Source organism: Cricetulus griseus, chromosome 3 (assembly GCF_003668045.3).
Source record: "Cricetulus griseus strain 17A/GY chromosome 3, alternate assembly CriGri-PICRH-1.0, whole genome shotgun sequence".
In the NCBI taxonomy this organism is placed as follows: Eukaryota; Metazoa; Chordata; class Mammalia; order Rodentia; family Cricetidae; genus Cricetulus; species Cricetulus griseus.
Genome location: NC_048596.1, coordinates 257,669,658 through 257,694,258, shown reverse-complemented (window position 1 = coordinate 257,694,258; position 24,601 = coordinate 257,669,658). Strand labels below are relative to the sequence as shown.

Sequence of the window (24,601 nt, the reverse complement as noted above, 5' to 3'; positions counted from 1 at the left end):
GTAAGCTGTGACTTCCACTCCAGTCATCAACAATTCCTAGGGGAGTTTATTTATTCCCTATGTGGCTCAGAGGCTCTGAACATCCTGGTGGCTGCTTAGCCTCTGTAGTGGTTTGAATGAGAATGGCCTCCATAGGTGCATATGTTTGAATGCTTCATCCCAGGTGGTGCAACTGTTTGGTAAGGAATAGGTGTGGCCTTGTTGGAGGAGGTGTGTCATTGGGGGTGGGCTTTGAGGCTTCAAAAGCCCACACCACTAGAGTTCTCTTTCTGCCTGGTCCTTTTTTGGCACAATACTATAAGCCCTCAGGCACTGCATTAGCAAACAAGCCTGACTGCTCCCAGTCTCCCAGAAGTGACAGTCATGAACACAACCTCTGAAATTGTAAACAAGCTACAAACTAAATGCTCTCTTTTATATGTTGGTCATGGTGTCTCTTGACAGCAACAGAAAAATAACTAAGAAAGCCCCTGATAAAAGATTGTGTCTGGAGGTTCTCCTGAATGTGTTTCACACTGGCAAGCTGAAGTTGGCATAAATATATCAGAAGTAAGATCTTGTGGAATGAAAACAGCAGAAATGCTAGGTGATTTTTAAGTTACATAAAAAACAAACAAACAAACAAAAAACCAGAACTGAGCCTGGGAGATGGTTGTGATACAAGCCTAAGGATCACAGTTCAAGTCCAAGACCCACATAATGATGGAAAGAGGGAATTAATTCCCAGTTGTCCTCTGACTGGCCTCCGCATCTGTGCACCCACAATTACATTAACACACACACACACACACACACACACACACTGGAAAAAGGGCCAAAGAAACATACCCTAACCAGAATCAAAGAAACACAGCTTGACCCTGAAACCGGAGCCAAAGAAACACCCTGACCCTGGAACCAGAGTCAGTGGGGAAAAAAAAAAAAAAAAAAGTCCTGCCTGATACTAGAGCCAAAAGGCTGAAAGGAACACGGTTTGGTCTTGAAACCAGAGCCAAATCTGCCCCTGACCACCTGAGCACAAAACCAACCAATCCCTATGCATGAAATCTAGCCAATCTGACCTTGTCCAAACACAAGGGCATTGAAAATCTGACCAGTTCCCACCCTGGAAATCTTGGGAAAACTCTGCTCCCAAGAATCCCTATATAAGCCCCGTGCCTGTTCAGTTTGCTGCTATTTCCACCCTGGCAGAGACAGCTACTCTCCTGGGTTCTTCCCTCTCAATAAATCTCTTAAATGAGGTTTGGGTACGGACCCGGGGCGGAGGGGAGCAGAGCAAAGCAGGTAACACTTTCGCCGGAGAAACCATCCCCTGGTGCGGCAAAGTTGTTAAACTCTGGAAATCAGAGCAGAACTGTACCGGAGCAGAACCGTAACAACTTCGCCGGGGAAACCCTCGGCAGAGTTGTTACATTGGGGAAACCTTTCCCGGGGCAGTACTGCAAGCTGCTGTGCTAACACACTCACTTTGTGGTATTTCTTGGCTCCCGATTGTCAGAGCACTTTTCCATCGGAGCTGCAACGCTCGCGCACACACACACACACACACACACACACACACACACACACACACGCAGTACTGCAAGCTTCTGTGCTAACACTCACTTTGTGATATTTCTTGGCTCCCGATTGCAACGCTCTCACACACACACACGCACACACACACGCGAAAACTCCAGAACTCGCATTGTTTACTGCAGAGGATGGGGGTTGATTTTCCAGTCGGCGTGTTCCCCTTTCTATCTGCTTTGTTTTTTGTGACAAGGTGTTTACTCTGTAGCCCAGACTCACCTAGAACTCACAACATAGCCCAGGGGGCTGAAGGACTCGCCGCAATCCTCCTGCCTCAATCTCACAAAAGCTGGGGTTACAGCGTGAGGCATCACTCCTGGATTTTTTTTGTCGTTACCCACAGCCCTTCCTTTCTGTCTTCCAACTGCCACACAGGCAGAAAGTTTCCGTCCCTTGCGTCGCTGGTACTTACCGAGGGTCTACGGCTCAAAGCAACCACTGAAGGAGTTAAACCTCTGGGTGCGGGGTGGGGTAGGGCCGCGAGGCTCTCGCGGGAGCCCCGAGGCCTTGCCGCCGGCCACGTGATCTCGCGGACCTCCCCCCGCCCCAGGCCCCGCCCCTGGGCGCCTAGAGGCCACGTCGATGGCCGCTGGGCGGGACCACGGCTGGCGCGTGCGTGCCCCTCCCCTCCCGCGGAGCCCGGATGAATTGTAACGCCATTACCGCCGGAGCCACCGACAGCCCTAGCGGACGCGCGGTGGACGCTGACCGGCCGCACCATGAGACTCCTTCCCCGGCTGCTGCTGCTGTTCCTGCTGGCCTTCCCCGCCGCCGTGCTGCTCCGCGGCGGCCCCGGAGGTGAGGGGGGCGCGGGGGATGGGGACGGCACGGCAGCCGCCCGGGACCTCTTCCCCGGCCGGACTCCCCGGGGCCGTGCTGCCCCCCAGGAGCCGCCGCGGCTCAGCGCCCTCCGCGAGCACGGCCCCGTAGTCCTCGGCCCGCGGGACCCGCGCCGGGTCCGGCCGGCCTGGTCTCAGTGCCCGCGCTCGCGGCGCCCCGGCCCCCGGCCCCGGCCCGGCCCCCGGCCCCCGGCTCTGCGCTGACGTGTCGCTAGCCCCACGCGGGCGCGCCTCCATTCATTCGCCCAGAGCCGATTCTCCACCTCGGCGCGGTGGAGCCTCTTGGCCCGCTCTCCTCGCTCGCCCACCGCGGTCTGTGTGGACCTCGAGGCCCGGTGTCCAAAAACGCCCCTGCCTCTTGCTGCTGATCAGCCGCTACTGAAGAGTTCCCCCCACCCCGGGATGGCTGTCTTCTCCTTTTCTCATCTCTTCGTCCCTCCCCTCTCCCTTCCCAGTTTCTGTTGGTTGGAAATGTGCTGGGGAAAAAGTTACTTCGAGCTTTATATACATCTATCTATTCATTCCAACGATTGATGAACCCGGGGCAAAAACTTGACAGAATGTAAAAACGTAGGAACTTTTCCCGCTCGCCCGTCACGAACTTTGATTTTTTTTTTTTTCCAATTTGTGAAATGAGTTAGTTTGAGCGGTCGCCAGAATTCCTTTCCTTTTTCTGGGTTTCAGCGGCCCGGGGCATAAAAGGTAATGATCGGTGTTCAGGAGCTGTTTAGCCAAGAAAACAGGAAGTGATTGGCTTCTACTTAGTAGCCAGCATGACTTCTGAGTTACTGTTAAGGGATTTTGGTTGGGGGCCGGGTCGGGGAAACGGGACAGATGTTGAGACAGTTTCACGGAGTTAGCCCTGGCTGGCTTCGAAATCTCTGTGGCCTAGCACGACCTTGAACTTCTGATCCTTGTGCCTGTACCTCTGGAGTGCTGAGTTTCAGGTGTCTGTCACCACACCCCATGAAAGAGGTGGTGGGGACGAACCCAGGGCTTTCAGTATGCCAGGCACGCAAGGTATGCACGCTAACAACTGAGCATCAACTGAGTAGCCCCTTGGATTTTCTTTCTTTCTTTCTTTCTTTCTTTCTTTCTTTCTTTCTTTCTTTCTTTCTTTCTTTCTCTGGCTTTGGAAATTGATGTATAAACTATAAGTGAACTGCTTTAACGCAGGAAAGTGAAAAGACTTAAAAACGCATGGGCCTAAAGGCAGAATGCTTCTCTTGGGTATTGCACGTGTAGCTCTTCCCACATTTTCCTTCCCTACCGAATTGCCACATCATCAGTTCCTGAGAAGTGGTGGAAAGAACTGCTAGAACTTGGAAGGGCTTTTGAGGGCTTAGCCTGAAATTGAGGTAGTATGACCTGTTGAAAAAGCTTTGTCTATAAAACTATGATTTATAATTTTGGCATTGTGATTATAATTCATTTTTATTTTTAAATTCTTTGATATTTGATATTCATCTGAAAATACGCTTGAAGTCGTGTGCAAAAAGTTTCTTTCTTTGCCACTATAACCATGAAGATGCTTCTATTTTAAATTTTTTAATTACATTTAGTGTGTGTGTGTGTGTGTGTGTGTGTGTGTGTGTGTGTGTGTGTGTGTGTGTGTGTCTATATTTGTCTGTACTTGTACCACACAGTGCATAGGCAGAGACTAGAGGACATCTTTCAGAGTGAATTCTAAGATCAAATTCACATGGTCAGGCTTGGCAGCAAGAGCCCTTAAACCACTGAGTTTGGCCTGCCCCATTTTGTGCCTTTTGATATTAGAAACACTCCCCATTAAAATGAACATGCAGTATTTAAGACTACTAGTAAAATAATATAAATTTTTTTGTCTAGTGGCGTTGTTCAGCTAGGGATACTGATTTACTACAGGCAGAACATTTTTTTTTTTTTTTCTGAGACAGAGTTTCTCTGTATAGCTTTTGGCTGTCCTGAAACTCACTTTGTAAACCAGGCTGGCCTCAAACTTACAGAGATCTGCCTGCCTCTGCCTCCTAAGTACTGGGATTAAAGATGTGCACCACGACTGCCTGGCTAGAACATTTTCTTGTCTAGACCTGATGTTTAAAAACTTTAATAAGTTTTTGTTTTGTTTTGTTTTTTTCGGGGTTGGTTCGAGACAGGGTTTCTCTGTGGCTTTGGAGGCTGTCCTGGAACTAGCACTTGTAGAACAGTCTGGTTTCGAACTCACAGAGATCCACCTGCCTCTGCCTCCTGAGTGCTGAGATTAAAGGCATGTGCCACCACCGCCCAGCCAAAAACTCTAATAAAAGTTAAGTGCTCATTTTTATTTTATTTTCAGGGTCATTAGCAGTGGCTCAAGATCTTACAGAAGATGAAGAAACAGTGGAAGATTCGATAATTGAAGATGAAGATGATGAAGCTGAAGTAGAAGAAGATGAACCCACAGATTTGGTTAGTGCTATATACTGTATCTAGAATGTATATGATACATCTAGAAGATGGGTCCCCCCTGGATTTTGAGGTAGTCTCAATATAGCCCAGGATGATCCTAAACCCATGGTAGCCAGGGATGACCTTGAACTTCTGGTCGTCCTGCCTCTTCCAAGTACAGGAAATGATAGGGTCATAGGCATGTACTATGGTGCCATGTTTTATGTGGTGTCAGGGATTGAACCCAGGGCTTCAGGTATAGTGGGTAAGTACCTACCAACTGAGCTAGATAGTGAGCTCAAGAATATATTCTTTCTATAGGCATTATAATAATTTGGTAATTATTTTTTAAGTGATATGTATATGATATGTATGGGGGGTACTCGGATGTGAGTGCAAATGCCTGAGGAGGCCGGGGGTATTGGATCCCCTGGAACTGGAGTTACAGACAGTTGTGGGTTTTAGACATGGGTCCTCTGCAAAAGTAGTATGTGCTCTAAGCCTCTGAGCCATCTCCCCTGGGTTGAAGTTGACCTAAGGGCAAGTCACTGAGAATGAACAGAAGAATTTTCTGGAGTAGGGGAGGAGAAAAGATGTCCTGAACATGTCGAGATCATTTGTATATGAGGGAAGGAGGGGAAAAGTATAGCTCAGGTGTTCCTAGCAGACCCTGAGCTGTTACATTTGGAGCATATGGTGCTTAGCTTTCTAGGTCTGTCTTCTTTTTTTGTGCTTGCTCCTTTTCATTCAAAAACCTGCCATGGTTCCCGTGGGGACATCTCTCCATGTAGCAAGGCTCCGTTTTGGGTATTAGACTAAACAGGTGAAGTATTTCCTCTGCTTTCTTAAATGTTCTTGTGGGTCATGTGCATGTGTTTTGGGAGCAGGGGATGAAGGAAGAGTGGGTGATAAAGTAAACCTTATGAATATCTCTTAGAAGTTAGCTCTGAAATTTGTACTCTGTAATAATGATAACAAGAATATCTGTCTTAGAGGCAGAGAGATGGCTCTGCAGTTATGCATACTGGCTACTCTTCCAGAGGACCTGGGTTCCTTTTCCCTTCACCAACATAGCTGCTCACAAGCATCTGTAATTCCAATTCTAGGGGATCTGATGCCCTCTTCTGGCCCCCATAGGCACTGTATGCACATGCTCCACAGATTCACATACATGCAGGCAAAACACCCATACACACAACAGTTACAAACAAACAAACAAAATGCCCAGTTCAAATTAGTGTCATTGCTGCAGCATTCTTCCTGCTAATTTTACTCCTATCCAGGAATACTGTAATCACTCCTCCATAAAGTTTATTTTCATTTTTATGGATATGCCTGCCTCTTAAGCTGATGTTTTGCTCTTTTTTGGGAGGGCAGGGAGTTAATGTTTTGCTGTATAGGCATGGTGTTTCATCTGAATAGAATACCCCTAATTTTTATGCTTTGCTGGTTCCTACCGCCTTTAAGAGACATTTACTGGCGGTCTGTGCCAAGCCTTACACACAGAAGCTCTGCATCTTCACCCTGTTTCATTAGAGGAACAGCCTTGAATAGATCACCTGTGCTACCTGCTCTCTCCTCTGCTTGTGGAGGAGGTCTGGGATACACAGACGAGTCTGCTGTTTCACCAGGTAGTAGGCACTGGGCTTTCTATTTCTTTGTAACATGTGGTAAATCATAAGTTTAGTTACCTTCCTTTCACATGCTTTTTCTGATTCTAGCTACGCTTCCAAACATTGCTTGCTTTAACTCCTTTGTCAGTCCTCTGGCAGCAGTGTTGGCTTTGGTGTCAGAAAATGAGGGCCTTCAACAGTCAACTATCGGGGTTCTACTTGTGTGCCTTTTCCCTACAATGAGGTGTTCTCACTCTAATGATGCTACAGGATACTTTGCTTTGTAACTTCGGGCTGTGGTCTTTCTCATTGGCATCCGGGCCTGGAGCTGCACACATGCAGATCTACTGACTGTCTTCCCATCTTCAGTTGCTACTTGCTTTTACCTTTGCTGGTGCCAGGTACTTTCTGAAAGAGTAATCTGTACTTTTCCCTCTTTCTTTAGCTTCCTATTCATTACCCATCAGGAACCATCCTATTTGTGTACTGAAAGTTGCTAAGGTCACCAGTAACCTAATTGCTAAATTCCTGGCCCATTTTCCTGGTTGTATAGTTCAGGCCATTTTTAACATTTGGTGTTTGCGCTTTGAATCCCATTGTGTTGGGCTCTGTGGCACCCCTTTTCCTTTCCTGCCTGTTTGCTGCTGGATTCTCTCTGCTACCTTCTTCTGCTTACTCCCTAATGTTGGTAAAACCTGATTTTAACCACTGCAGCCTTCTACTGATGGTGTTCAGGTCTCCTCTCTAGCCCCTTGCCTTGAGTTCCACAGATATTTCCACCGCTTTGCAGGATAGCACCACTTCCAATTTCATAGGCCCACTATGGAGTCTGGTGCTTACTAGTCTATCCTTCCATCATAAGTGATTGTCTGCTTTTATGTAGCTCCAGCAGGTTGAACTGTTGCCTTATTCTTCTCTTCTATTCTGAAGTTCCTTAATTATTCTGAAGTTCATTAATCGAATCTTAATTGCTCTCTCTCTCTCTCTCTCTCTCTTTTTCTTTTCCCTCAAGTATTCGTTGTTACTTTATTCTTACAGAATTTGTTAGCCTTTCAGTCTCAGGTATATTTACCTACTTGCATCTTGTATTTGAAGACACTGTATTGTCTAAGCTCAATCAAGCAGTCCTGCCTCTCAGCCTTCAAAAGTCATATCGTGCCTTGTGTATTCTTCTGTCTCTGTAGAGGAGTGTGTGTCCACCATTACCATACCATTTCAATGATATTTGACTGGTTGTCATGAGGAAAGTTAATTGGAAAGGAAATCTTTCTGGGCTGTTAATAAGGTACTTGAGAATAGGGCTGGGTAAAATGTGGTTACTGACCAAATCCCGCTCTGCTCATCCATTTATTGTCTGGCTGTTTTCACACAGCAGCAGCACAGGTGAGTAGTGACAAGGAGAGGAACCTTATTATGGTCCTACCTGAGAAGCAGCTAGCTTGCCAGTCTCTGTTCTAGGGACCTTGCAATTCAAAGTGTGGCTGTACTCCTATCCATGATGGCATTTCCTGGATGCTTGTGAGAAATTGAAACAGAATTTCAGTCTTTACCTGAGGTAGAGCTACCAAATTCCCAGTGACTTACTGTGTACATTTTTCATGAGCTGTTCTAGAAGTTCTATTTAATTGATGAAATAGAACAAAATAACACCATTATACTTACTTGGCAGGAGAGATGCAGTGATCCGGGAGGTGGCTTTCCCAGTTAGGAGCTCTTTCTTCCATTGCACTTGGGATATGCTGACCAATGATTTCCTCAGTGCAGGAAACTCCACTATATAAATTGTGATAGTGGGGGACTGTGTTTGTGCTCTCCTCTTAAAAATAAGAAAGAAATTTTCATACCACCAGTACCATCAAATCAGTATTTTATCCAAGTCTAGTGAAGTCTGTACTTCAGTGACTTTTTCTCACCTCTTTCACAGCATCTGTTTTTGATGTTGTTGCCCCTAGGCAGAAGATAAAGAAGAAGAAGATGTGTCTGGGGAACCGGAAGCCTCACCAAGTGCAGACACAACTATCTTATTTGTAAAAGGAGAAGGTAATTGTCTGTTTAATTCCAACCTTACGTATATGAATGCTGGTGTGTGTTGTAATGCTGGTATTTAAATGGAAAACTAAGTGTATTTGGTTTACTAGAAGTTAAAAAAACTGTGTGTGTATGTGGTATAGATGTGCCTCTGGGAGCATTGGAGGCTTGAGGGTGACTTGCAGGAGGCCTGTCCTCCTCTTGTAGGTTCTCGGCATCAAACGCATCAAAGTCAGACTCGCCAGCACTTTTACCACACAGCCATCTTACCAGCCCCATAAGTATCATTCTTGAAACTTTTTCCAGGTTGTGTCAGTAATGCCGTTTTGTTTTGATGGCTTGAGTTTAATCCCTGGAACCCATGTTAAAGAGCCAGCAATCGAATGGAAAGGCCAGTTAGGTAGGGCGGTTCACTGGGGATGTGGGGCAGCTAGCTGGATTAGGCAGCATTGCAGAAACAAGAGGGCCATTTCCTGAGCTAGTGAAGGGAGAGCTGATTGCCACAAGTGGTTCTCTGCTCTGTGTCTGCATCCAAACTCACACGGGGTTTATTTTTTTGCTGATATTGAACTCAAGGTCCTCCTGCCTCCCAAGTGTTGGGATTACAGGCATATATCATCAGGCCTGTCTGGAATTTGGTGGTATTTTTTGAATATTTAAGTATCAGTAGAATACTAAATGTCTACAGTTAGGCCCTGGTTACAGCATAGCATTAATTTTATAAAAGAAAATTAAGGGTGCGTATTTCTTGCTCCAAATGCATAAGACCAGAAGTAGTTTGGGATTTTGTTTTTGTTTTTTTTTTTAAAGAATATTTTATATATATAATGAACTGTTTGTATGGTGGAGTTTGTTTCGTGTACACCTCATCACTCGGAGACTTGGATTTTCCACTTGTAGCATCTTGTTGACCCACGAAGGTTTAGATTTTGGAGCATTTCCAATCTTCCAGTTAGGGCTACTCAAATTCTTGACTACATTTATTTATTGAGGGCTTTGTGGATAGCATCGTTCTTTATACTTTGCAGTGCTTATCTAATCTCAGCAAACCCTGAGGATGTAGTTATTGTTGGTCTTGGGTTTAGAGGGGTTAAGAAACTTGTTCTGTGGTACTCGGAACATAAAATACATTGCAGAGACAAGGTTCAGACCCAGATTGTCTGTTCTGTGGCCTGTGTTGTACTAGGTGGAGTTCAACACATTAGACTGTCATCCAGTATAATGGAAGACTTAACAGAAACCACCAATGTTTTGGTATTGAGTGCTCTGTTTTCTATATATTCCAATTTTATGCATACAAAAAGTGATTTGATTACTGGAGATGTACTCAGTAGTTCTTTGCATACCTAGTATGTACAAAGCTCCTGTTCTATTCTCAGCACTTAAGAAAAGGGAATTTGAGTGTGTGATATATTCCTCCCCACCCCCCATTTATTGTTGTAGTAGCATACTGAATTATATAAACGTGAATGGTAATCTTGCTGCCACGGTTTTCTTAGCCCTTTAATCTAGATGTGATTTGGCTGAAATTACAATGCCCAGTTTATCTCCTAAATTGGGATCCCAGAGAATAGATAGAAGATTTTTAGCTTGTGCTATAGCTCTGATTATTAAAGCTAGTTAGTATGCAGTCACACTAGAGTGCCCTGGTGAAGAGAATTCTGAAACCAACTCCTTGTCTGTGTTTCATTTTAAACTCTGAATATGTTCTGATCCCACCCCCCACCCCTTCTATTTTTGTGTCTTAGATTTTCCAGCAAACAACATTGTGAAATTCCTGGTAGGCTTTACAAACAAGGGAACAGAAGATTTTATTGTTGAATCGCTGGACGCTTCATTTCGTTATCCTCAGGACTACCAGTTTTACATCCAGAATTTCACAGCTCTTCCTCTGAACACTATAGTACCACCGCAGAGACAGGCAACTTTTGAGTATTCCTTCATTCCTGCAGAGCCAATGGGGGGAAGGCCTTTTGGTCTGGTCATCAATCTGAACTACAAAGATTTGAACGTAAGACCTTATGAGTTGTATATTGTTTTTGTTAGAGACTACAGGGAAAGTGGCCATTGTTGAATAGTTTTCTGTCTGTGTAAGTGCTTATTTGGTGGTTCAAACTATAATAGGCACCAGGAATACAAACGGAACCGCCTGTCTGTCTCTAACTACATTAAATGAGGGAGATGGCCAAAAATAAGCAGTAACATAGTGATAAGTGTGCATACCTAAGCTGTGTGCCAGTAGGTGCTGCCATGTGTGTGGGAAAGTGACTTGAGCTGGATCTTGACAAGGGCACGTAAGTGTGCTGGGGAGTCTGCCTCTTATATGCTGTTGAATAGTAAGATGTTTGTTCTGTCCCATTTTGTTGTAGACCTTTTGCCCATTTAAATGCTTCCGAAGACTTTGTTACTGTTTTGCTCTTTTGTATACTCATAGGTAAAATACAACCCACTTTTAAATACAGTTTTAGCAGCAGGGTTTATATGTTAGTTTCACTTAGCCTAAGAGGAATCCACCACTGCAGGGAGTAGACCCCAAGTGACAGTTCTTACATTCTCTATTACACCAGACTGGGTTTATACCATTCCCTATCCCAAGAGCTTCCTTTGAGGAGTGGGTTCCACCTTCCCTCACCCTGTGATTGTCTTCACCCGTGTCTTCAGCTAGGTCCTACGTTGTGATTAGTACAGAGGAAAAGCTTCTTCTGTCTTCAGTGACACTTAAATACCTAAAGAGTTGTTTCGTTTTATGTCTGGCATTTCATCTTGTTTTCAAGTAGGACTGAACTGAGTTCAGGTTCCGTTTCAAATAGCTGTGTTTGCAGAACAGCTGTGTGTGTCTGGTACCCACCTGTATTGGAAAACTGAAGTTTTGTTAAATTTTCAAAAAAAAATTTAAGATGATAATGGAAAAAGTACTTTGGAACTGGAAATAAGTCACTGGTCCATCCTTAGAGTGGAATTGGTTTCATTCCAGTTTTAGTTTGGAGCATGGGCCTGACTCCTGCCAGTGCTCTATGACCTTCACTGCTGTCCTGGCTCCTGAAGCCACCATCTCTCTGCCCCCTGCAGAAATTAGAAGGTGGTCTTGGCAAGTTTCTAGGCATTTTTATTTTATAGGAGAAATGGCATCATAAGGTTTCATACCTGGCATTGGCAATTACATATGGCTTTGTTATCCCTTATGACTAAATGATGGGAAAGTTAAGTTTAGTAGGGTAAAAGTTTTGAGAACACTTGTAGTTTTTATTCTTTCAGCACAACTCATACATGATTTTTAACATCTGTTTCTTGAACAGGGCAATGTTTTCCAAGATGCTGTCTTCAATCAGACAGTTACAGTTATTGAAAGAGAGGACGGGTTAGATGGAGAAACGTAAGTAAAGCTGTACCTGTAGATCTGGAACTCTCAGATTGAGCTGGAAGGCAGTGTACTCAGATCGCAGACTATCTTGAAATGGACAGAATGTAATGGTCCTTCCATATCTGGTGAAATACCACAGAATCCATACATTATGTGCTTCTGGTGGTGGTGGTGCTGCTGCTGCTGCTGCTGCTGCTGCTGCTGCTGCTTCTTCTTTTCCTTCTTTTTTTTCTTTCCTCCTCCTCTTCTTCCTCCTCCTCCTCCTCCTCCTCCTCCTCCTCCTCTTTCTCCTCCTTCTTCCTTCTTCTTCTTCTGGTGCCTATTAATACAAGTCAGGAAAGATGGTTGAAACTGAAAAAAAAAATGCTTTTACAAAGGCAGTAATTGACTTTTTGTCTTCCAAGTTCCTTTCTGCTCTAGTTGAGCCTTAATCTATCTAACATGTCTCTAAGATAATTATACATATTAGGTTTTTTTTCTTGAAAAAATTTTTTCTGAGTGAAGAATCATTTGTGAACTTAAATGTGACTCACTTGAAGGGTTCTATAAGGCCAGTTGTGAAAAAGGATATAAATGTGACGTGAATAAAACTGCTGAAATTGTCTTAAACTGTGAGTTTGAAATAAAACACCTTTTAGATAGTAGAATTTTTTATTGGCAAAGTATTCTTAACTATAAATAAAAGGAAGTTTTAATTAAAATGTTGTATTTCTTTTTCCTACACGTTATTTGGAAAGTGTTGTAGCATATGTTGGGATTTTGTTTTTAATAGGTATGGTATGTATAAATTAACTCCAGCTATATTTTCTTTTTTTTTTTTTTTGTGCCAGAATTTTTATGTATATGTTCCTTGCTGGTCTTGGGCTTCTAGTTGTTGTTGGCCTTCATCAACTCCTAGAATCTAGAAAGGTAATTATGAATGAACAGATGGAAAACTACACTCAGAAGTTGTTACAATAGTACTAACTATGCTGTAGTTCTTACTGTAGTTTTGTAGACTTGGTACATTGTTGTACCTTTTTAAAACAGTACCTAGAGATGAGACTTTGGGTACGTGACTTGAATTTGTTGAGATGTGTGCACAAATCCAGCTAGTGTGCTATTTACCCTCTCCTAAGTGATCTTTACTGTTTTACTGTAATTTTCCTTGAGTTCAAAAGATTTTCTTCCACCTAATACATACATCTCATGGATGGGTTGGATTATCTGTAATTAACCAATTTATTTGGGTTAGAATTCTTAGTGAGAGAGGCTACTTTTTAATGTGTTCAAAATTTATAAACTACGTAAAAACTGTTTAAAATAGATTATCAGAGTTTCTACCTGCCAGGCAAGCATTCTACACTGAACTTTAACTATAGCCCTTGGTTTTTGAGACAGGGTTTTTCTGTGTAGTTCTGGCTGGTCTTAAAGTCCAGTGTCGCTCAGTCTGTCCTGGCATCATCCTCCTATGTCCTTCAAGTGCTGGGATTCCCCACAGAATTTTGATACAGTCTTATGATACAGATCTGGCTGGCCTGGAGTTTACTATGTAAACCAGGTAGAGAAGACCCAAAGAGATTCACCTGCCTCTGCCTTTTGGGTGCTGGGACTAAGCAGCTTCCTGCACAGATTTTTGATTTTTAAGTTTCAGAGCAAGACTAAAAATGGAATTAAATCGGTTTTATGTTCCAGTGTTGCAGCAGATAAGCTATAGAGAAAGTCTTTCCCTCATTTGTTTTGGTTTTTTGAATTGTTTTTGAGACAGGGTCTCATGTAGCCTATTGTGACCTTGAACTTGCTATGTTGCTAAGGCAGGCCTCTCCCCACATTATCCCTGTTATATATACATACATCCCACTTGTGCCTTGAAAATTCATGCTCTTAATGAATTCATTATTGTCAGCCTATGTGAGATTTTTGTGTGTTTTTTGGGGTTTTGTGTGTGTGTGGGTGTGTGTGTGTGTGTGTGTGTGTGTGTGTGTGTGTGTGTGTGTGTGTGCCTAATTTTTTATTGCATTTAGCTCCCAATGAAAGATTGCTTACAACATTTCAATAATTATCCTGAATTTCATTGATTGGAGTATTTTTATTATTTGATTCCCAAATGGAAAGAAAATTATTGGGTAACTAGTGTTCTTATGTCATCTGTCAGTGGTATAACAACAAGTTAAGCTCTTTACACGCTGGAAATAGTCAAGATTTATTTTTCTTTCTTTCTTTTTTTTTTTTTTAAGATTTATTTATTATGTATACAGTGTTCTGCCTACATGTATGCCTGCTGGTCAGAAGGGGGCACCAGGTCACATTATAGATGGTTGTGAGCCACCATGTGGTTGCTGGGAATTGAACTCAAGTCCTCTTGAAGAGCAGTCAGTGTTCTTAACCTCTGAGCCATCTCTCCAGCCCCCAAGCTTTATTTTTCTAATGCATTTTCCCATTACCTCTATTTTTGGTTGGGCAAGTATACATGTGCATTCACACATGTGCACTTTGGCACATGTGAGGCAGTCAGACGTCAACTTGTAGAAGTTGATTCTTCTATCATTTGGGACCCTGGGGCCAAATGCAGGTCATCAGGCTTGGAGGCAAGTGTATTTACTCACTAAGAAGACATGTTTTTATTCTTCTAGCAGATAGGATATATGTTAGGATGTTTTAAAACAAGAAAAGAATGTAATTTGTCTTCTAAGATACTCAAATTATATATGTTGATTAATGTTTTTAAAACTAGAATATGCTGTGAAATGCTTTTAAATGCCTTTAAAATATGTCTTTTATGTTCTTGTAGCGAAAGAGACCCATACAGAAAGTAGAAATGGGTACGTCAAGTCAAAATGATGTTGACATGAGTTGGATTCCTCAGGAAACTTTGAATCAGATCAGTAAGTAGCCTTACAAACTTCATGAGAAATGTTTCTCCGATTGGAAATTAAATAGTTTTGATTCAGCAGAAAAATGCTTGATCAATACTAGTTAACATTTATCTTTGCTATTACTTGTCTAGACTTTAGTATAATGATTAGTGAATCACTTAAAGATTTGTTCTGTTTCTAGTGTTTTTATGATTTAATTTAGAAGTGCTTTCAACCATGCAGCCTGTTTGTAAATATCTGAGTTCTTTCTAATCTGTTTCCTGTCTTTTTTCCTTCCTGTTGCTTCAGTGCAGAGTAGAAGAGGTGAGGTGATGAATTTCATCATTGGTCTTTGCTACAGTTTTTGGAGCTCTTGCATAGTGCATGAATACAGCAAGTTTAATAATGGAACTGTATTTTGGGGGAAACTACTACAAACTTTAAGTACTTTGGAGTTAAATTTTTTCCTTAGGCTTTGCTTGTTTTGTTTTGTTCCCAGGCCTTTATGGGAAGTAATGGTAAATTTTTTTCCTTTGGTAGCTGAAAAGATCATAATCCACATCTGTGATTGCTTTTTGTTTAAACAGAATGCTTTTTCTGCTGTTAAGGTATTTGAAACTATTTTACCCAAAACCAGATGACTCCAGAGTGCTGTCTCCCAGGCATCTTTCCCTGTCTGCTTCCTAACCTACCTAAGCAGGTCATCATGGTGAAGGCTAGCTGAATTGGCTGTCTTTCATGGAATTTCATTCAAGAATTGAAACATGCCTCAAAAGACCTGGACTTTTTCTTTTTCTTTCACACATTACCATGCTGCAGGTATTGGGATTTCATAATCCCTTATTAGCACTAACTGCTTACAGTGATAATGTTAGATCCGCAGTTGCTTTTGAATTTTCAGAGATTAAATATTCAGCTTTATTATTTTACTTATTTTTAGAAATTATTTGGAAATTGGCCACCTAAGAAAGAAAGTAGTACTTAGTCTGATCTTTGGGGAAAAAGCTGAAATGTTTTCATCACTAGGAAAATGTGTCTTTGGTTAAAAGTGAGATTTTTAGGCCAAAAAAAAAAAAAAATCCTCCTTCAGGCATTGTTTATGGGACTTGTAGATTTCAGTTTTAATAGACTTTTATTTGTTTGTTTTGATTTTGTTTTTTCAAGACAGAGTTTTTCCGTGTGACAGTCCTGGTTGTTCTGGAACTCACAGATCCACCTGTCTCTGCCTCCCGAGTGCTGGGATGAGAGGCGTGCACCACCTTCCCGCTAGTCTTCAGATACTCTTGATAGACATTTATTATAAAATGTATCCTGAGCTGGTAAATTTTTAAGAGAAAGGATGTTAGGCATATCCTTTTTCATCTTATAAATACTTCTAAATAAACCTCACACCTTGGTGAAAGTATCTTTTTCCAGTTTTTTACTTTTTTAATCTACAGAAATCATTTGGTGGTGATGGGGGGATGACAGGATCTTGTATATTACCCAGCTCGACTTGTACCTGACTTCAAATGATCTTCCTGCCTCAACAGTTAGCTCATGTCACCAGACCATATACATTTTCTTTACTTTTTTGGGGGGAAAATAATAGCATATTTTACAGTAAGCTATTCTTGGTACACAGAGTGCTCTTAGAAAATTAGGAGAGGATATGTCAAGCCTTTTTGGTTTTGTTTGTTTTTTGGTTATGAAACAGCCTTATTAGATACAGTCCAGGCTGGCCTCAAATTCAACTTCCCCAGTACTGAAGTATGTACCACTGTACCCATCTTGGGCCTCTTTTTTTTTTTTTTTTTTTTTTTAAAGAAACTTACAGATTAGTTTATAGAATAGGAGAAACTCAACACCACATGTACTTCTGTTAAATTCTAAAGAGAGGCTGTGTGTTGGAGTGGTTTTAGTACTAGTGTCCTTTGCTTGCTTCTTCCAGTTAAATTTGTATAGTTGCCAAAACCTATGTATCCAAAAATACTAAATCTTGTATTAGTGCCCAACATAAATATGCTCCAAATATGTCACATCTTCTAAATGCTTGTACTTGTTTTTTAAACAGAATCTCATAGTAGCCCTTGCTAGCTTTGAACTTCTAATCTTGCTTTCATCTCCCAGGTGCTGGGATGTGGACCACCTTGCCTGGGTCTTTTATAGTATTTTGAAATTCTTACTTTTGCTTGTATAAGCATGTTATAGAATGTGCATGATGGCTACAGTAGTACAGCTACCATTGTCAGATTATTTTCTACATTAGGTATGAAAATTTTATTTTAATTGGTATTACCCTTGAAGGATATTTTTAAACTTGGTTTAAAAACCTACAGCTAGGTAAGAGGCATTTGTTGCCAGATGGTGCTCTCACATTCGTGTGTGAGTACCTGTATTAAGTTTACTGCTATCTAAGAAGGCAAAACGCTCTTGAGTTAGCATCTTCCTTGTTCTTTCTTTCAGATAAAGCTTCTCCAAGAAGGCTGCCCAGGAAGCGGGCACAGAAGAGATCGGTGGGATCTGATGAGTAAATGTTCTGTGTGCAACAGTTCAGTCTGTGCTTCCCCTGCCCTAATGTGTTTCGGCCTGATGGGAATTAGTGCAGAGAAGCCATATCACCACAGAAGGCAACTACTGCTTAGGTGTGGACTGAGCAATCAGAGTCTGTGGCGATACTATTGCTGAAAAAGCACTGCATTTGGTTTTCTAAAGTAACAAATTTGGTTGTTTTGTTTTTTCTTTTTTTTTTTAAACCATTAAACTGTGTGGGTGTGAATGTCTGAGCAGTTGTCTTACCAGAATCACTGTTAAACTACCTGAAACACGCCTTTAGAATACTCAGCAAAACGCTGTTGCCGCTTCCCTTGTGATATTTTCTGATTTTTGCCCCCAAGCTCAATTAATGCTTGTCCCCAGTGTGGTTTTAGATGTTCTGCCATGAATTATTTTGAGGAAACAATTTGTTTATTTCTTGGAATCTATCAAATCCAAACGGATGGCACAAACTGGCCTTTTGCTTGCTGTCTGCTGCAGCTTCTATTCTAAAGGCAGGAGCAGGAGTGGCTGCTGTCTGAGCAGCAGAGGCATGTTGGCTGCTTGCTGCTGTTTACTGTGTGCACACCTTCAAGAACTTACCAATGGAGTCAAGGAACTTTGGAATCTCTAGCAACAAAATTGTAAAACCTGACAATTCTACTGATGCTGGTATATAAATCCTAATTCCACGCCTGTTTTTTGTTTTTGTTTTTGTTTTTTAACAAAAAATAGTCTGTCTGTGCAAACTGGGCTGTTGTGTTGTCTATCGTTGTGTGTGATCTGGGAGAGCTCTGGACTGACCTCCTTTCTTTGCTTCTTTGCTTGTTTGTTGTTGGCTCTAACAGAGTGTTTGTTCTTAGGAATCGGCCTAAGAGAAATTATCCTGGTCTACAGACCAAGGGGATCCAATTTTAGAGGCAGGGATACATTTTAGTTAATCCTAGTCTACAAGACCATTAATTGGAAAGTTTCAAGGTTACGAGGTTTATCTTTTAACCTGATCTTTGGGGTTTTTTTATTGTTGACCTACTTTTTGTCTTTGTTGGTGTGAAAAATTCCAAAACTTTAAGCACTTAGGACTTCAGGACCAAAATTAAGTTGGTTTTGCTAACAATCCCTTTAGTCATTCTTGCCTGAACTAGTGAATTAAGTTTGGCATTATTGTCAGACTTACTAGAAATTAAAGTAACATTGAGTGTGAATGGGCAAGAGGCTTCCCTCCTTTTTAAGCCATATTCTCCCTGTGTGTATTACAAGAAAGTGCTAATTTCAGTAGTGTTTTATTCCTGACTTTTTCCATTTTCATCCAGTCCCTTCCCCACACACCTAAAGGAAAACAACAAAATACATAAACAACTTGTAAGCTGTTTAACATGTGAGCCAAAGGCAATAACCATAGAAGGTTTTCTGTAATTGTTAATCACTTTGCAAAGGGGGCTGAAATGTCAAATTGCCTGTATTTGCATTGCTGGACTGTAAACTTTTTATGCCTGTAATATAATGTGTGTGGGTTTTTAATTGAGGTGTATAATGAGTTTATTTTGAAAAGGTTCTTTGAGGCCTGAGGAACTGTATGGTTTTTGACTCGATGTAATATAGGAGACCCTTCTCATTCTCAAGAAACATTTTCCAGAACCTTCTGTGAATATCAAAGTTTGTTAGCTACTGTAACATGCTACAGTAAGGTATAAGTAATTAAAACCTTTAAATGGCCCGTAGAGTTTGACTAAACACCTGGTAGAAACATTGGCAGTTGCAGAAACCACACTTACAGCTGCCACGCTCTTATCCCGGAGTAAATTGCCTTATACACCAGCTCTTTGTTTCTGAGGCCCAGATTAGAGCCTCAGGAGTGTAGAATGTATTACTTTTTAGTGGAGACTAGGGACAGCTGATAACTCGAGTCTTCAAGTGCCAGGCGTCTACTATAGCATCAGTAAGTATTTAGCAGAAACTAACTCCATAATGAATGGAATTCAATTCCACACATGGTTTGTTCAAGCACACTTAATAAGTAGTCTACTTTTAAATGTCTTTTTAAAATGTAAATATTTGGATGAAGCGCTTTTTTTGTTTGTTTGTTTGTTTGTTTCAATATAGTCATTTGCATCATCAACCTTGGTTTCAGAATTTATCTTTTGAGCAAGTGGGTTTCAGAAATCTGTTAAATGAATTTATGGATCATGTTTATCAAACCTGTGACCCAGACCTTTGAGAATAATTTGTCATAAAGCATGATCCCACTCTGGATGTATAGCTTCATCATTTGAATCATGTTTTGTAGTAAGGGACTTTGGGACTGATAAAGTGTCCACTGAAATGTTGCCTGAGGAGTTTGGCAAGGAGAAATGAGACTTTGTAAAAAGCCTAAGGGGAAAGAGCCAAGTAGAAATGAGAAGTAGCAGGGACAACAGAAAATAGAGCTTTGATAGGTGGTATGGCCAGTTCCATCAGCCTAGAATTGTTAGGGAGAGAGGCGGGTGAAACAACATTGGAAAGTCATGCTAAGATTTTGGAGGTATAGTAGATGACATTGCATTCATCTTTTGTAGTACACAGGTGTTCATACTCTTGGTATAAAGGGAATGTGCTTGGTAGTGCATTTGAGTCATGAATTTTGTTTTTAGATGGGGTCTTACAGCCTTGCTCAGGATGGTCTTGAAATCCTACAGTATGGTATGAAATAATTTTAATTTAGCTCAGAGCAATATATATATATATATATGCTCTCATCAAGATGTTGATAGGCTAGACCTTTGGTTTTTCTTTGATTTCCAAAATTCTAAGTTAGCTTAAATTAAGACTATTTCTAGATACAGTTGAAATACTTACACAGTGTTGGGTGGCATTTATAGCCATAGAACTAGTCCTTCCTTACTCAGCTTATCGAATAGCAATCTAAAGGTCACATTTCTTGATAGCAGTGTGTGTGTATGTGTGATGTTGGGTTTCGTGGTTACGCTAGTCTGTTCCAGAGAAAATTTTCTGTGCAGAGTACTACCTAAGAAGGGAGAACAGGGCTTAGCAATTATTGCAGATAGCTAAGCAATAGTTGCTTCAGGGCATTAAATTAGTTGATATTTGCATGTTTTTTTTTTTCCTTTTTCATTTACACGAAACCTAGGCTTACCATTCTATCTCAAGTTCTCGGGGTCTTTTCTAGATGTCAAAATGTGTACAATTCTGTATAAGCTGGTACCCTGTAGTTGCCTTTGTAAGGGAGTGGGAAGGGAAGCTTATTTGTTGAGCATGAGTCATGAGGATGTATTCTGTGTGCCCTCTTGTTCGTGAACCTTCACAACAGCTCACTGGGGAAGCTGCATTGCTCTCACTTAGTACATGGAAAAAGTCGTTGAATTTAAGTGACTCGGAGGCTGTATATTAAGTACGACTTCAGAGATGTCATCTTTAAAAACCTCAGTGTTCTTTCCCTATACTCCAGACAACATGGAAATTTTATAGAAACCAAGCATTTGGGCAGCTTACAAATACTCATTTTCCAGAATCCAGCAGCTAGAAAGTTGAGATAGTCTTTGTACTGAATATCCAGCGTGAGCTTGTACCATGTACACATTGAACACTCTTGCCACTTTCATAGGCACTGCAAGAATGCATCTTTGCTTGTGTCTCCTTAGTAAAGAATTTCTTTGGTTCTTTAAAAGCATCTTCTGGCACTGTGTGGTGGTGCACACCTGAAATCCCAGCACTGGGGAGACAGAAATAGAAGAATCATAAAGTTCAGCCTGGCCACATAGCAAATGCCTGTTTCAAAAAACAATTTGTTTGGATTGTTTGAATTTTTTTAGCTGACATAACCATATTCGTGTTAGAGATGTAATAGCTGCTTGTATTATACAGGCAGGTGGGGACAGGGCTAGGGTTTCAAGACTTCTGATCTAGTTTCTATTTACTTTGGGTTTTCTTTAGGCACAATAAGACATTGCAAAGAAAATCTGGTGTTCCTGGAAAACCCAAAGGATAGGTCTTTAGTCTTCAAGGCACAGAGGTAATTTATGCCTATTTTGTTCTTTGCTTTCCCTTATACAGACTTCTGTAGGAGCCTGTGACAGTTATTCCTCCTATTGTCACATCTCCCTCTGCTAGATTGTGAGCCCCAAGATTTGTGCATTGACAGCCCCTAGTTCAGTTGGGTAGAAACCTGTTAGTGCCTAAAGAAGCAACAAGGGTGAAGGCTGGTGGATCTCTGAGTTTGAGGTTAGCCTAATCTACTTAGTGAATTCTAGGCTAGCCAGAACTACATAGTGAGACCCTGTCTCAAGAAAAAAAGGCAACACGGACTGGGAACATAGCTCAGTTGACAAGGGCCTTGCAGGTATGAGGACTTGGGTAAGGATAACACCCAAGGTTGTCCTCTGGTCTCCATACACCTGCAGTCTGAAGCATTTAGACAAGAGGATGAGAAATACTGAAGATTGGTGTACATAGAGTGTAGCGCTTACTTCGTGTGCACATGACCCTGAGTGACCCTGAGTTCTGTTCTTAGCACTAATAAATAAAAGTGTTCAAGTCAGATTTATCAAGCACTTGCTCCGAGTTCATTTGAAGATGGTCATCAGCCATGCGACATAGCCTATGGGAGTCTGGGACACCCTCTTCTGTGTTCAGTTGCTGCCTAGAACTTGATGGAGGTATAAGGAAGGTGTAAGGTGTACCAGATGAATGTGTGCCCATCATGCACACAGTAGGCTCTTCTGTGTTCTAGTGGCAATAAGTCCTGCAGATACTCCGGCTTCCACTGTCTATCTGCTTTTTCTCCTTTGTCAGAATGTCCCCTGTGCTGCTGGCCTTTCAATACTTCAATTTTCTCCTGACTTAGCTCTGCCTGGGCAAAGCCTGCTCTTCTAGGATCCTGTGGCACATCACGTGGCCAGAGCCACCTTCATTCGGTTCCCTGGTCTCCACCAATCCCAAGTCCACTTTTCCGTCTGGGGCCATGCTGTTAGACGATGGCTAGCTTCAGCACTTGAGCATCTCTCACCACCATTTCATGTTTTGTGTTGTTGAGGTTGCTTATTTCAGTCCTTCAGGGCTTTTCTAACTGCCTGTGGCCCATTAGTCTCTTTCTGGGCCAGTGACATGTTTACTCTCCTCCATGGACCTCTCTCCAGCTCTGTGTCACTTTTTAGCATCACGACTCCCCTCTTATCTAGCCTTAATGAGTGATTGACAGCTAACCCTAGCTCTGCTGTGAATTAACTTTAGGTTTCAGTTCTTTCTGAGATAACCTCTGATTCAAAACAACACTTTTTCTGTTTCCCGGTCCCCTTCGGGGGATGGAGCTGCTATTTTAACTTAGTGCTTACCCCCTTGTGGTTTCCCACCAAGTGCTTCAGGCAAGCTCATGATTGGGAAACTTTAAGTGTTCTTTGATCAGTGAAAGCGGGGGTAATGAACCAGTAATTCCCATGCAGCTTCCATGTACATTCCTCTTGAGTGTTGAGATGACTGCTAAGTCTGGTGAGCCTAAGACGTAAAGGTGCCTGTCTAGCTCTGGAACTGCTTTGCCTCTGTCTCCAAGGTACACCCATGATTACAGCTGATCAGGAAAGTATTGCTGCCATATAAAAACTTTCTCAAGCACTAGCCCATGTCACTGGTTGATCTTGAGAGATGAGGTACGCAAAGATATCTAAAATACTAAACAGAAGAAAAAGGAAAAGCAATGGTCTGAGCATGGTGGCACATGCCTTTTATCTCAGTACGTGGGAGGTAGAAAGAGGTAGGTGGATCCCTTGAGAGTTCAGGCCAGCCTGCTCTATGTACTGAGATTCTGTCTAAAAGCAAATTTGATCGTGATTTTGTTTGCCCAGAATTGTTTTTTAAAAGTTAATATATTCTCTACATACAAAAATGTTGCCATTCCAGGTAACAAAGTAGTATTGTAGAATTAAGAGGACTACCAATGAATTTCATACCAAGCTTGATGATACAGGTCTTTAGTCCCAGCTGAGGCGGAGGACCATGACCTCTAGGCCTGCTTGGGCTGTGGGGTGATTTCAAGGCCAGCCTGGGCAACTTAATGAGACCCTGTGTGAATAGAGCTGAGGGTGATGCTCAGCAGTAGAGAGGTGTTTAGGGTGTATGATTTGGGGTGATGCTCAGCAGTAGAGAGGTGTTTAGGGTGTATGAGGCCCTGGGTTCCAGCCACAGCCCTACACATGCTCCTGTGTACGCATGTGCATTCACACACGCGTGCATATGTGTGCACACACTTCGTGCATGCTGCCAGGCTGTTGACTTTGCCTATCATGGTCGTAAAAGATACATGAGGGTTCAAAGACACAGTAGCCCCCAGATGTCCCTCCAAGCTCTGCTTGGCACAGTCACGCTGTATGTTCCTCACAGGAAGGTCACTTGACTACAGGCTGCCAACTTGGAGAATCTGACTTTATAACTCATGTTTTCAGTCTCCTGAGAAAGAAAAACTTGCTCTGAAGATCAGAAAAAGCAAGGACTGCACGAACCAGTATTTTAATGTTTTCCTCTAAATGCTTGGAACAGTATTAAAGTTCAGATTAACCTTTAAATGCTAAACCTAGGGAGAGACATACCAAAATGCTGATGCAGTCTTTGTGCTAGGGTGGGGAATTCTTTTCCTTTTCAAAATGTTTGTAAAGTGCTTATATTTTATAATGAAAGCAATAAATATGAATGTTGACTTTATCTGGGCCTCCAAAGATGAGTGTGATCCTCAAAGCAGTTGCAGATAGCTTTTGTGTAGCCAAAAAATAAAAAGTGAGCCAATGCCTAAAATTTGTTATCACACTTCCTGTTTGAAGGTCAGGATAACTACTACAGGGATTTTACATCATCCTTGAATGTCCCATTCTCTCCTTCTCTGCTCCAGCCCTCCCCCCCTCAGTGCCTCAACCTTCTTCCACCCAAGTCAAGCACCTTGACTTTGCCCTGCTGAACATCTGAAGATTGCATTTCCACAGGCACTCGGGGATGTAGTGCTCCACTGTCTCCTGCAGGGGGCTCCAGGGTCTCCATGAGCGCATCCTTCCTGCCCCCACCTGCACACACTACTCTGAGCTTTCCTCGGGATGCTTCCCCAAACTGTGCATCAAACAACTTGCCTTGTTGTCCTTGTCCTCCTACTCCCTGGTCCTTACGTTGTTTGACCCTTATGAAATGTGAGCTTTAGGACCAGGACTGTTCAAGGACCAGGAACATACATAGCTCAGGGCCTCAGATGCACAGGGCCCTACAGTGCACACCCAGCCCAGCCAAAAAAAGCCACTAGATGGAGTCTTCAAATAGTACCGGAATGGCAGGTGTTTGATGATAGAAATTCTTTACACAGCCACACTGATCCATTTGCAAATAAGGAAATTAAAAGTACAAGTTAACTTGATTTAAAAAAAAAAAAAATCCACTAGTAAGCTGCAAAACTGAGATTCAAACACT

At 42.1% G+C, this 24,601-nt stretch overlaps 2 protein-coding genes and 1 non-coding gene across 3 annotated transcripts in view; 2 read left to right on the top strand and 1 right to left on the bottom strand.

Moving 5' to 3' along the window:
• The window catches only part of Riok1 (RIO kinase 1), a 67,441-nt gene extending 65,344 nt beyond the window's left edge, over positions 1-2,097 (bottom strand). Inside the window, exon 1 of the mRNA XM_027410379.2 lies at positions 1,985-2,097. The gene's annotated coding sequence lies outside the window, so the exon portion shown is untranslated. The remainder of the gene's footprint in view (positions 1-1,984) is intronic.
• A 114-nt stretch (positions 2,098-2,211) lies between these two features.
• On the top strand, positions 2,212-23,854 carry Ssr1 (signal sequence receptor subunit 1). The gene is made up of 8 exons (XM_027410381.2): positions 2,212-2,370; positions 4,726-4,838; positions 8,383-8,470; positions 10,207-10,469; positions 11,755-11,831; positions 12,650-12,728; positions 14,590-14,683; positions 17,099-23,854. The coding sequence occupies exons 1-8, from the start codon at positions 2,292-2,294 to the stop codon at positions 17,164-17,166; spliced, it is 861 nt and encodes a 286-aa protein (XP_027266182.1). The 5' UTR covers positions 2,212-2,291; the 3' UTR covers positions 17,167-23,854.
• Positions 8,085-8,249, top strand: LOC113835109. The gene has a single exon (XR_003484363.1). It is a non-coding gene; the product is annotated as a U1 spliceosomal RNA (small nuclear RNA).
• Positions 23,855-24,601: the final 747 nt, after the last annotated feature.